General features: G+C 37.5%; 1 protein-coding gene across 1 annotated transcript; it reads left to right on the forward strand.

Moving 5' to 3' along the window:
* Positions 1–3,468: 3,468 nt before the first annotated feature.
* pdp1 (pyruvate dehydrogenase phosphatase catalytic subunit 1) lies at positions 3,469–10,392 on the forward strand. Its single transcript, XM_067395055.1, has 2 exons — positions 3,469–3,568; positions 6,455–10,392. Exon 2 carries the CDS (start codon positions 6,482–6,484, stop codon positions 8,039–8,041), a length of 1,560 nt encoding a protein of 519 aa, XP_067251156.1. The 5' UTR covers positions 3,469–3,568; positions 6,455–6,481; the 3' UTR covers positions 8,042–10,392.
* Positions 10,393–14,581: the final 4,189 nt, after the last annotated feature.

Consider the following 14,581-nt stretch of genomic DNA (forward strand, 5'->3'; position numbering starts at 1 on the left):
CTTTGAGTTAGCATAACAAAGACACACCTAAAGGAATTGGCAGACTGCCTAACTCCACAGATGCTTCAGTGCTTTGAGAAAAAGTCAAAGCTCAGTGTGTGAAACTCTTGGTAAAATGGCTCCAGTAGTTTGCGTGGCCTTTTAATTGTTGTAACACAGAATTCCCTGCACATTTATGCATATTCTTACATGTAAGAAAGCATGATTATCAATCACACTCTGGAAACTGTTTTAGTCCGATATGATCAAACTAAACTTGGACCAAACAACAGACTGGTCACTTTCTTGTAGCCCAACTGACTTATTTTGTTTGAAAGAGTTTTACATAAAGACTCTTCTGAAAGGAAATCAGCTGTATGTGTAGATATATGTGAAGACACTTGACAAGAGCAAGACTTTCTGGTTCTATAGAGATACCTTTAAAGTCACTCAGTATTACAGTCAGAATGAAAGACTTAAGAGTGCAGAAGAATCAGAATCATTTGACTGTGATAAGTTCACTCAGGAGTTCAAGACTCAAGATCAGACACAAACACACAAGGATTGATTGCAGCAACTTAAATTCAGAATCATGATTCCTTATTCTTCTTATCCTTATTTTTTGTCAGTTTGCAAACATCCAAAATATTTATTGAGACATTGTGATCACATGAGGACATAACAGGAACACTAAAGATTTCACAGCACACGGGACAAGTATAAGATCTTTGAGAGATCTTCCATTTTTAATTCCTTTTGTAACAACTAATACAGTCAAAAGTTTACTTTCACTTTACTTTCAAACTCCATGAATCCATGCAGAAACACACTTCACAAATATCCTTTTCAAGAGTGTTTTTTTTTTTTTTTTATCCACATTGCAAACTCATTTTTGCTGTATGGTCATGGAATTGAGATGTTACGATTTGAAGAGGGAGTAGTTTCTGATGTTGTGGACTGGAATTACCTGTCAGGTGGAATTTATGTCAGTGGTGTAAAGTATCTGAGAGAATGGAATTAGTTACTGTACTAAAGTCTCTTTTTAATTTGTAGTTTTACTGTGTTTCAAAGAAATTAGCAACTTTTAGATCTTTACTTGACTACATGTTTGAATTTACTCGTTACTCTAATACATTTGTGATGAGTAATTCAATTAATTGTTACATTTTGCATGGCAGATAACTTTTCTGCAGCGGTTTATTTCTGCTATAAAGGAAGTGATATCGCCATCCGCAGGGCATTGAAGAATCAGTACATCTTGTGTGTTTTGCCCTTACTGACCCAAACTGTTAACATTGCTACTTTACGCAACATGGCTGCAGCTGTTGACTAGGCCGAAACCAGCACGTCCAGTGGAAGTAAGCTTTATTTCATTTTACTTGACATTATTCTATTTATTCATTTTTTTTTAACCCAGACTTGAGTTTTTGTAGACGTTTAAGAGGCTGTTGATTTGACCTTGATTTAATGCAACTTTTAAGTGTTCAGTTTTATTTTGATTTTAGAAAATAAATGTGATCGCTCTCTCACAAACCAACTGTTCTTTGTTTTTTCACTGGCATGTCTCTTAGGTATTGAGGACTAGTGTACCTTTCAGCCTATATTCAGTGGAGTAAAATACTTAAGTACTGTTCATATCAGATACTCTCTAACCCCTGATTTCACAGACACGGCTTAAGACAAGTCCCAGACTAAAATGCACATTTGAGCTGTTTTAAGTGAAACCAATTGCACTGACATAACTTAAAATGTGTACATACCAGTATTTTTTTTTCTAAGGCACATTTATAAAAGCTACTTATATGCCCTAATTGAATGAAGGCCTAATCCCGGTTTATGCTGCCTACACGTGCCCTCAGAATTATCTTAAATACGACGAGTTTCGAATATGAATGCCCTCCCATTTCAAAACTTGAATGCGATGAGCTCATAATTACAACTTCAGAAGTGGGAATTGTCAAATTTCCGATAGCCCATGAAGCCTTTTCTGTGAAACCAGGCATAAGTCGTATTGGAATTGGTGGCACGTAACTTGAAATGGAGTCATTTTCACTGTAAAGTATCTGTACTTTTACTCAAGTATGGTTTTCAGGTACTCTTAACTTTTCTGGTTAATGTATCTTTTCATAGATCACTCTTTTATTTTTTTGTGCGTTCAACCTGATAGGAACTGATTGTGGATGTAGAATTAAATCAGGGCATTCTGAATACCCAGATTGGGTTTACCTGTAATTAGACGCTTACAAACACTTTTTTATTTGTGCATCTAAGAATCTCCTGAAAGGAAACTAAATACTTTTAGAAGCAGAATCTAGAGTTCCAATCCTATCACATGCCAATATAAGGAAGCATTTTAGCTGTCAGGATTTCCATGTGTATAACATAAGCATATTTACATAAAATATAAAAATACTCTAATTCAGTGATTGTAATACAAGTGTATTCTCTGTAAATAAATGTATTTTTTCCTCCTGATTCACTTCACATAAATCCAAATTTATTACATAAACTTATTTGTATTTACGTAGATTTTGTGTGTTTATTGATGCTTTTGTGTAAATAGTGTATTGCATTGGTGCATTTTGTTTCCTTTTTACTTCATTAAGCAATTCATCATGCATCATTTCACCATCTTTGAGCAACTGGTGAACCATGTTAAAAAAAATGTAGATGTCTGTGGCAGCTGAATTATTTAAGTTAAATTATTGCACATATTTTCATCTACAATTATAAACAATAAATTAAAAGTAAATATAAATACTGAAATTACTTATCTCTGTCAAACTTTTTTTTAATCAATCTCCTTCCCCATCTTTTTATATTGGTAGCATATAAGACCTAACGTAGGAGAGAGAGGGTAAGATGAGCCATTTTTCACTTAAGTTATCTCTTTAGGCAAAGAGGAAATGAGGCAGAGGTTACACTCTTTGCCTCATTTGCTTTCTTCTTCAATGTTCCTATAATAGGGCAATAAAATATCACTTTTTAACAAAAGTAGTCACCCAAAAGTGGCTCAATTTGCCCCTTTTCTACCACCTCGAGAAAATACCCTTGTTTTTATAGGCCTATCATTTATTGGGAAATCACCAGCATACATATATTTTTGGTGTGGGTTAATAATCAGGTTTTGCATGTGTAAAAGTCATTATACTTACTATTTAGATTTTCCCGAAAACAACAACAAACAATTTTTTTTAGAATAAACAAACACTTTTCCCATGTGTTCCTTTCAAACCGAGACAGATTGAATAGTCACTGCGCGCACTGAAAGGCCTCTACTTTCAGTCTCTAGTGATATTTGCTCCAGAATTTGGAGCAGACCGACTGATCCATCCATTTTTGAAAATATTACTTCTTGTTAGAACCTATTTTTGTCTTAATTATAATAACTACCGGAAAAAGCGAGGTTAAGCGCAGTTAGCTACACCTCTGATGACGAAGCAGCCACGTAAGTGAACCAATCATCTTGCCCGGGCGGTGTGGGCTGGAGGCGAACTAGGATTGCAGGATGCGGGCGGGGTGAGTGCATATGAACAAATGTAGCCTAATCAAGCATCGACCATAAACTCAGTCACAGTAATATCCTCAGGTAAGAATACTCATCTTTTGTTTAGTGGTAATGAGTTGCGCATGCATTTTGCACAATGATAGTGTGCAATCATTTCCAAACCGCGTATTTTAGACGCATTAGCGTTTGTTCACGGTACAGTCACGCAGTAAAACAGGGGGTTTAGTGCTATCTGAATTACTTTTCCCCCGCTTTAAATATATTGGCATTTGCCGCATTGAGCTTCTCTGCGATGATTTCTCTTTAATTATGTTGCCAAGCCCAAATGTAAACAATATGGCAACTTAGTAGCGATTATGTATGCTGGGTGATGTGGACGGTGCGTAGTAGCCTACTCAACTGAGCCTTTCCTTTTTTTAAAACTGTAGTTTTATCGGGAGATTGTAAATTAAAATCTTCGTAACGTTGGATATATTGGGTATATAGTAAAGTGCATGTAACTGGTTCGTATTAGCTCCTTGTTGAAACTGCATGTAACCATAGAGCGCGTGAAGTCGTGTGCTGTTTTTAGAGTACGGCACTTTTATTTTAACCCCTTGTATCCATTTTGCTGATAACTTAATGTGCGAGTACTCCGTTTGCAAAAGGGTGTGACTTTTTGGGGGTGGGGGTGTCTTAGGAACCCTCATTGGAAGGGGGTCCTTATTAAAGACCCCTATTGGAAGTCAAAACCAAAGGGTGGGACTTCGGTAAAGTTGGTTTTATATTCGCACATTCGGACTTCTGATAAATTCAGACTTTCCAATAAATGTGCAATAAATTAATGTTTGCGAATTTTAAGCAGCGACATGATATTGACAACCAACGATTGTCAACTTACAACATTTTTCACAGTCGACCAAAATAGGCAAGTATTGTTTTAAAGGCATATTTACTTGTGAATGTCCACTGAATGTCCAATGTAGTGTGATTAACAAGGCTGTTGAATACGGATGGCCGAATGTGCGAATATAAAACCAACTTTACCCAAGTAAGGGTGGGGTCTTAAAAGTAAATATTATTTTTTCATGTGTATATACAAGCTTACACATTTAGAACGGCGTTTTAAATTAAAGTTAAATTTAAGTTAAAAAATTAAATTAAAGCACAAAATAAGAGTGCCCTATAGAATTCTTCCTTCACGTGCAATTATTTGTAAATACGAGTTTCCTAGTTAAAAATTGACATTTTTGTCGCCATTTTGATTGGGCATGCCACAAACTTTAAACGTGGCGGAGGGGAGAATATTGCTGCTCTGCTATTCTTTATTAGTTTTTTCGAGAACAGCTACATCGAATGTCTTGTCGTTTAAAGTAGTGCATATTTACATATATGTATAATCATTTGAAGCGTATTGTATGTTTTATACACAGTGGAAATAGCCTGTATTTGACTGAAATTGATTCTCTTCACATTTCCGGGTTTCTCAGAAGCGGAAGTTGTCATAGTAGGGTAAACTTCTATAACGGCGAATGAGAGGGAGGCTAAATATATATTTTTGTGTTCCCATTTGCCCAAATAGCAAAAGAAAAACTCCACAATAGTTTTCACAATAGAGATTGATAATGCCAGCTAGAAGAAAGAAAGATGTCAATTTTACCGTCACTCCCATAGAGTACCTCAGGGATGACGTGTTTTTGTAGGCCAACCTAGAAGTTAGCGGCGTACGGGTTCCCTCGATTGAAAGCATTTTTCAATAGGATTTTGGAAAATCACAGAAAATAAGCTCTGTGTTTAACAAGGGGTTATGACTCTTACACATTTTGTCTATCAAGATAATCTTTACAAGTTAACATTTATACATTTTGAAGCCTAAATAAAGTCGTCAGATATAAAAAGCTAACAGTAGGCTATAAACGAACTACAACACACCATGGTCGAGGATCAACGTCACCACCACCAAACTTCCTCAAACTTTATTTAAAAACATGCTCTCTGATTATGATCTGTGCTGTGTATGAATACTTATCCACTTTTTCATGAGAAATGCAGTCCAAATGTCCTGTTTGTCATGATTAGGCCTACGTCTAAAGTCCCCGCCAAAGGAAGTAGTCCCTTTTAGCAATTTGTTAGCAACCACTGTTTTTAAGACACAGTAAAAATTTTTAAAATCATAAGTGGGTTATAACTGGTGTGTTTTATGTCATAGATCAAAACATGAAAATATTTAGAGGCTTTGTTAACCACAGACCTTATTTCAGGCGATTTAGCAAAAACCCATTCAAAAAACCCATAGACTTTACGGTGTTGGAACCGGATGTCCTAAAATGCTAACTCTCTTCCGGGTTTTTCCTACAAAAATTCGTCATCCCTGAGGTACTCTATTGCCGAATTAGAAAACCCTTGCAGCAGTGTTAATTTTTAAAAAAAAAAAATTTATTTATGTGGCTATCTAGATAGCGTGGTGAATGTTTATGGTTGTCAATGAATGGGACGATAAAAATCATTTTGGTTTTAATAAGATTGCTAGATGCGCCAAAAGACAGATTGGGTTGGACAAAGAAAAATACAGAAATTCCTTAAAAAGGAGACCAACTTGATGTCCAGGGAATAATTGTATTCTGCATTGGTTTAAAATCCAATCCAATTAAAATCAATATTTTTTTCTTTATGTAATGTATAAATGTTACATGGGACAGTAATAGGCCACTGGGACAGTCAATGTGTCCAATGCCAAGAATGTAGCAGCATGGGATTATAAATAGCCTTGGGTCACACTCCCATCCTGAATGGAATTTCCATTCCTTGACCTTAGCCTTGACTTAGACATTGAGAGTAATTTTCTGATGACTACAGTATTTTTTTTTACATCAAGACTTAAGAACTTGATAATCATGAAGTAATCTTGATAATCACTACAGAGACTTGAAATCGAGGCAAATATGAGTTTTGTTTAATTTTTGTAATTGAGCTGTGGTTATCTTACAGGTTCTTTGAGGTTAAGGTCAAATCATCATGGCTGCTACCTCCCAGGTGTTCAGGGTCATCCATGGCTGGAGATTTGGTCAAATCCTAGTGCCAGCCATAACATGCCAAAACTGCAGTCTTTCTCCTCATCTCTGCACTAATGCAACTCAGCCACATAGCTTTTTTCAAAGATGGCGGCACCAGTCACGGGGATACAGGACCTCACCTCCATGGCACACATACTACCTGACCCCGCCTCAGGTTAACAGCATCCTAAAGGCTAATGAGTACAACTTCAAAGTTCCTGAGTTTGATGGCAAGAACCTTAGTTCAATCATGGGCTTTGACAGCAACCAACTACCGGCAAACGCACCCATTGAGGATCGGAGAAGTGCGGCAACGTGCTTGCAGACACGCGGCATGCTTTACGGAGTATTCGATGGCCACGCGGGCTGCGCTTGTGCTCAGGCGCTCAGCGAGCGGCTCTTCTACTACATTGCCGTTTCGTTGCTGTCGCATGAGACGTTGATTGAGCTGGAGAACGCGGTGGAGAGCGGACGACCTCTTCAACCGATTCTGCAGTGGCATAAGCACCCAAACGACTACTTCAGCAAGGAAGCCTCAAAGCTCTACTTTTCCAGTTTGCGCACGTACTGGCAGGAACTTCTGGACTTGAGCGTTCCTGGGGAGCAACCTGATGTTGCCGAAGCTCTTGTGAGTGCCTTTAAAAGGTTGGACAATGACATATCCCTTGAAGCGCAGGTTGGCGACCCAAATGCGTTCTTGCACTACTGGGTGCTTCGTGTGGCATTCTCAGGTGCTACGGCATGCGTTGCACACATTGATGGTAATGAGCTGCACGTCGCCAACACTGGGGATGGCCGTGCTGTCCTGGGCGTACAAGAACCCGATGGCTCTTTTTCTGCTTTGACGCTCACCAATGACCACAACGCGCAGAACGAATCCGAGGTGCAGCGTGTGAAATCCGAGCACCCGCTTTCCGAGGCTAAGACTGTGGTGAAGCAGGATCGTCTCTTGGGGTTACTCATGCCATTTCGCGCCTTCGGAGACGTTAAATTCAAGTGGAGCATCGAGCTGCAGCGCCGTGTTCTTGAGTCCGGACCGGACCAGCTCCATGAGAATGAGCATGCTAAGTTCATCCCACCCAACTACCACACGCCACCCTACCTTACGGCGGCACCGGAGGTGACACGACACCGCCTTCGTCCTCAGGATCGTTTCCTGGTGCTGGGCTCGGACGGGCTGTGGGAAACATTACACAGACAGGAGGTGGTGAGGATTGTGGGGGAACATCTCACTGGAGTGCACCAGCAGCAGCCAGTCAGTGTTGGTGGTTTTAAGGTGACCTTGGGTCAGATGCAGGGATTGTTGCAGGAGAGGAAGGCTCGCATCTCCTCCACCTTTGAGGACCAGAACGCAGCTACACATCTGATTCGGCACGCGGTGGGGAATAATGAGTTTGGATTGGTGGACCACGAGAGGTTGTCAAAGATGTTAAGCTTGCCAGAAGAATTAGCTCGCATGTACAGGGATGATATCACTATCATTATAGTGCAGTTTAACCCACACGTCATTGGCGGACAGTAAAAGCGGACAGACTCTTTCGTCCTGTTACTTATCTTGTGAACATCTCATCGCTGCATTGTCAGTAATATCAGCACAGCAAAATGTTACCTATACTAGTGGAATGTATTACATTTTTATTTTCACACATTCATGGCAGCTGCCTTAGAGGGGAATCCTAATATCTCAGTAGGTGAGTGGTGTTTATTCCCAATGTTATTTGTAAAATGAAGCTAAACAGAAGAAGTTATCCTGAGCCCACCACAGATCCGCTATCACAATTAAATGGTCAAAATGCAACACAAAACCATAAATCAATACGAACTCTCACATCTTGTAAAATGTATTAATGTAGATTTAGCAGATTTTGCACTAAGGAGAGACTTTAAATAGTGAGGATGACTGTAATGTGCCAAAATGTGCTTTTATGTTAAATGCTTTTAACTTTTGAATGAATGAAAGTAAAACAAAGGTCATTTAAAAATGAGTGTGAAAGAATGAGAATAGCAAGCGAAATAAGTCCAGTTAAGTACTTTTAAATGAGAATGCTCTGTAACAGATGTTTAATGAGATCACCCAAAAATGAAAACCGTTATCATTTACTCACCATCCTTCCTAACACGTATGACTTTTTTTTTCTGTATTCATAAATGAGATATTCTGAAAAATTCCCCAGTGACAGTTAATGGTGCACAGTGTTTTTTAGACAAATGAGCTGCGTCTCATTTCGAAGGCTGCATCCTCCAGAGATCGCTTTTGAAAGCTGCATACGTCATCAAGGCTGTCTCATTTCAAAAAAGTAACTGTTAGGTTGCAAAGTAAGAAGGAAATTGCAGTATTTTACATCTCACGAGGAATAACGGTCAATTTTATTAGTTACTTTTCTTTAAATAAGACATCCTTGATGATGTCTACAGCCTTTAAATCTGACCTCCGGAGGACGCAGCCTCTAAAATGAAACGCAGCTATTGACTTACAATTTTTATTTTTTTTTTTCACATTGTGCAGATGGAAATTAAAGTCATACAGGTTTGAAATGATAGTGAGTAAATGATGACAGAATTTTAATTTATGAAATAAAAGAATCATTTTTTTAATGTTTTATTTTAGTTGATAATGCCACTAATTAGCATGGATATGCTGATTACAGGGACTTGAAAGCAGCAGTGAAGTATGTTTTTCAGACATTTTCAGTTTTTTGAGTGCTTTATTTTAGTACCAGTATTTTGCATTCTTTTTGACTAAGTTATTTTTTTTTTTTTTTTTTTTTTTTTTTTTTTGAACGGCATGAATAGATACAGTTTTTAATGAAGCACATCTTGAAGTTCAACCAAATTATCTTCTCATTACTGTAAAAGTCCTGATAAAGAAGGCCTAAAGTAGGCCTAAGGCAAAAGTTCCAAACATGTGTAAATGTTAATGCTAATAACAAAGATTATCTCCGTTACTTTCACATTCTTTCTTCAGTCCCCTCTGACAGTGGATCTATATTTATAATGCTGCTGGCCATTGCTGAAATTCTGTTTACTGAGGTGCGGAGACTTCTATGAAAAGTGAAGGACAGGTATTTAAAGAAACAGCACAACCCTTCTTGTAAGACACACCTGTATGCTTACACCGCTGTGGGGAAATGTGAACCTGAATGATTTGCTTTATGGATTGTGTTTCCAAGTAACTTAGTTGCTTTCTCGTTTTTATTTATTTTTATTTTTTATTTTCATTTGTCAGAACATTTTTCAAGTGATTACTGGCCACAGGGTAGAGATTAGAACTTGAGTTCAATGATATGTTTTAAGGTCGGAGGGTTATTGAACAAGGCTAAAACCATAACTCTGTGTGACTGTACTTTCTTGCCTGTTTTCAATGTTCTTCTCAGCTCTTGCACAAGAACACAGCTGATTACCACATGAAATGTTTTGAACGATAGTCAATCAGCAATCAGTGTTAAGTATAAAGGTATAGGCTTGCTAAAGTGTAAATAGAAACCACTTTATATTGGAATTGCTTAATACTTGAAGTAAACGTATGCTGCAGCTTAAGTTTGAAATGTTTAACAATATTTTGCAGCATGTCACAAGTGTATTTAACAATACTATATTACTACGTGCTGGTGCATGGCTTGTGCGAGGTCTCTTTTTGTATTTAAAATGTTTTAATAAAAATGTTGTAACCCATTATTGTCTTTTTGTATTTTGTTGTAATGCATGCAGACTAAAGGTTTCAGTTTCTAATCTGAACAGTCTAGTCAAGGAGATCCAAACCGATCAAGGTGACTTTTGTTGCCAGAAGCTGCATTCCATTCTAGGAATGCACATTTATTTAGTATGAATGATTAAACTTTGTGTGTCTGTTTGGAATGCTGCCCAAACAGAGCAGGTGGTTCAGGGACAGGGGTCAAGTCATCCTGGTGTCGGATCACAGTCTCTGCTTTGGCAAACTGTAAGTAGGTCAGTCTATCATAAGGCTCTGTCATGACATGGCAATTTTGAAACTTTAAATGTCAAAAGTTAAGTGGACATGCATTTCTAAAGTTCTGAAGTCGTGTAGCCAATTTCATGGGCCTAACCCAAATACCTACAGTCAGGTTGTTCATTATCCTGACACCACAGTTCAAAGGTTTGGGGTCGGTAAGATTTTTACATTTTTTTGAAAAGTCTCATGCCCACCAAGGTTTCTGAGTCTTCAGTGTCACATGATCCATCAGAAATCATTCTAATATGCTGATTTGGTGCTTAAAACATGTCTTATCAATGTTGAAAACCTTATGCTGCTTAATATTTTATTTTATTGAATGATTCTTTGAATAGAAGGTAAAAAAATATATATTTTGTAACAGTATAAAAGTCGTTATTGTCTGAAAAAAAAACAAAAAAAAAACTGAAGCCAAACATTTGAACAGTGGTATTAATATTGTGCTATACACATTCTTCTAGGCAAGACTTAAAATGCAATACTCACTGTTATACAATATGTTACAGGGGACCTCTGCTCCATCTCTATTCACCAAGAGGTCATTGGCTAGAGGGGAAAAAAAACACTGAACCTCACTGTCAATATGACATTAGTTTGCAGACAGTCTGTAACATTAGAAATCGAAGGAATTAAGAATATATATAAAAATGGAATTGAAACTCTTTATGCGTGCTATTCGCGCATTGTCCAATTCTCCACCTGAGGGCGCCAATGGCCAACAATCGCAAGTGGCTGGTATGCCAATAAAGTGTCAAAGTATCTAAATATCTTACACTATAGTTTAAAAACACCCATAACTAACCATTTTCTGTCTGTAATATAGTGCACGTGCGGAGCAGTTTTTGTTTATACTGATGCGCGTTCATTGCTTGTAGATATTGTGTGGAGACTGAAATAATGATTGACAGGTAGAGCAGGCTGATCTCCATGAACGCGCACAATTGACGTTAAATAATGACGTTGACGCAAATCTGTGTTGCTTATTTTACTTCATAAATACTGGTCTTATCTGCAACAAAACAAACCAGAGACTGTTTAACTTTGAGCAAACTCCAATATGCCGTGAAAGTTTGACTCCAGTCCAGCTCATGGGTACGTGTGTGGACGACACGTACGAGTCTGGAAAATGTAAGGTTGTTGGTCAAACTTAGAGTGGATAGATAGGTTTTTTTTACTAGGTGTTATTTAATTTAATTGTGTTGTATTGGGTTAAGTAGTGTTGTAGCAGCAGGTTTAATATTATTTCATATTTATTCACTTTTTCTTTCTAGGAAAGAGTCCAGAGTTTGGAGTGAGATAGGCCTGCTAACGTTAGCTGCTACTGTAAGCATGATGATTCATTCTCAAGCCAGAAATCATCACTTAACACCAAGAGAAACTTCCAAAGTTTCACTGACTCATTCTTTCAATCATAACTGGTCGTTTATTTAAATACACTTATATTTAAATGTGAGTTTTCTACATTGCAACAGTAATAATACACACACAACTTCACTTATCAGCATAATCCATTTGAATTGATAATGAACACCAGACAAGTATAAAATTCAGTTGTAATCCAGTTAAGTTATGTTTTAAGGTCTTATGTTTCTATACCACAGTTATGTTCTTCCTGTTATTCTCAGTTAGCTGGAACAGGCTGTGTTGAAAGATAAACACATACAAATCTTGACTATGAGTTGAGAATAAAGAGACCAAATCACTATCAACTGCATTTATGCATCAGTATAGAGGAGAGTCAGAAAGTATATATTCAGTGTACACATTTTTAGCTCATATATGGTGGTAATATACAAATACATATAGGCCTACTTTGGTTTTTGGATAGGTTATCATTTCATTTCCTCAGCATTATAGAATTGTCAATATTTTTAGACTAAACTTTCAACTGAGGATTATTATCATGTGATATCCTTCATAACCTACCACCATTCTCTATGGCCTAATTAATTTAAAGGTGCCATCGAACGTTTTTTTTACAAGATGTAATATAAGTCTAAGGTGTCCCCTGAATGTTTCTGTGAAGTTTCAGCTCAAAATACCCCATCGATTTTTTTTTAATTAAACTTTTTAACTGCCTATTTCGGGGCATCATTAACTATGCACCGATTCAGGGGCTGCTGGCCCTTTAAATCCCATGCTCCCTGCCCATCGAGCTCTCGACTCTATAATACAGTGCGTTTACAAAGTTCACACAGCTAATATAACCCTCAAATGGATCTTTACAAGATGTTCGTCATGTATGCTGCATGCATGCTTCGGATCATGTGAGTATAGTATTTATTTGGGTGTTTATATTTGATTCTGAATGAGTTTGTTAGTACTCCGTGGTATGTGTTTATGCATTATACAGACTGCAAGTGTTTAAAAACAAAAATAGCGAAGGCTCTTGTCTCCGTGAATACAGTAAGAAACGATGGTAACTTAACACATTTAACAGTACATTAGCAACATGCTAACGAAACATTTAGAAAGACAATTTACAAATATCACTAAAAATATCATGATATCATGGATCATGTCAGTTATTATTGCTCCATTTGCCATTTTTCGCTGTTGTCCTTGCTTGCTTACCTAGTCTGATGATTCGGCTGTGCACAGATCCAGACGTTACTGGCTGCCCTTGTTTAATGCCTTTCATAATGTTGGGAACATGGGCTGGCATATGCAAATATTGGGGGCGTACACCCCGACTGTTACGTACTAGTCTGTATTATGTTGAGATTCGCCTGTTTTAAACAAATGAGATTTATATAAGAAGAGGAAACAATGGAGTTTGAAACTCAGTGTATTTCTTTCCATGAACTGAACTCTTGTTATTCAACTATGCCAAGGTAAATTCAATTTTTAATTCTAGGGCACCTTTAACATTTCAGATGTGTGGTTAAACTGATAGAGCTGTTGGCATGTTGATATCTGTTTAATGAATAATGAAAATACTTGCAATATTTTTTTATATTTTGAATGTTATCTTTCAAATTGCTAGAAAACAATTCCATTCAGCAGGGCTACTTTCATTCACACTATTTAATTTCAGAGATTTGTTGCCTTGTTGAAAAAAAAAGGCACTTGCTTTCATTCGTTTCTGTCATACAGGACTTACCAGATTATTTATACTCACCTGGAAATATAATGAATTTAATACCTTGATTAATTGCACAGTGCTCATTGATGGATGTGTTGCACTGAGCAGATGAAGTGGGAAGCGTGTGCATGTGCTCTCACTGCACACTGAGCTCTCGGTAAGCCTGTGAATGAATGTGTGCAGATGGGGTGGTCTGTATTACTGGTGAGTTAGTGCTGGGCTACAGATGGGAGGGTCAGTTGACACTGTTATGATTTTAATGTATTCTCAATTTGGCTCTGCTTCTCATAACAGTTGTTTTGTTCGGCAGAAGACCATCCAAACTGCCTAAAAGATGCATGTGTGTTGTAAGAACAGGAATCAGCTCCTGTTTTCTGGTTTCTATGATTTTGGCTGTTGACAACACGTGTTATGTGGGAGGAACAGAGTCAGAAGTTGAGATGATGATCAGATGGCTAGGCAAAAAAGAACAGAGAAACTAGATAGACATCTATCTACCACTCAGCCATTCATCCACCTATCCATCCATTTTCAGCCACAGGCAAGGTCAAGAGAGAAGTGCTGCTCATCTGTCAATCCATCTGAACATCCTTAGCTAGTGGCAAATAGAACGTATGAGAGAGAGATTAATGTAAGTTGCTATGTCCTAAATTGAATTTGAATTTAATTTCACTGTCAGTAACTGTTATCAGTTAAATTATTAGTTCACGCAAAAATGACATTTCTGTCATTAATTACTCACCCTCATGTCGTTCTACAACCGTAAGACTTTTCACATCGTCAGAACACAAATTAAGATATTTTTGATGAAATCTCCCATAGGAAGTCAACTGCATAGGAGAATGACAGGGTAGCAAGGACATTTTTGAACAAAGTCGTTATTTTTGTGTTGTTTTTGCGCACAAAAAGTATTTTCGTCGCTTCATAACATTAAGGTTGAACCTAGTCACATTGACTATTTTAACAATGTCTTTACTATTTTTCTTGACCTTGAATGTGGTAATTTT

This window comes from Chanodichthys erythropterus, chromosome 2 (assembly GCF_024489055.1).
Source record: "Chanodichthys erythropterus isolate Z2021 chromosome 2, ASM2448905v1, whole genome shotgun sequence".
In the NCBI taxonomy this organism is placed as follows: Eukaryota; Metazoa; Chordata; class Actinopteri; order Cypriniformes; family Xenocyprididae; genus Chanodichthys; species Chanodichthys erythropterus.

What these genes read in the sequence shown, in the direction of transcription:
- pdp1 (XM_067395055.1), top strand. Translation starts at nt 6,482, where the DNA reads ATGGCTGCTACCTCCCAGGTGTTCAGGGTCATCCATGGCTGGAGATTT.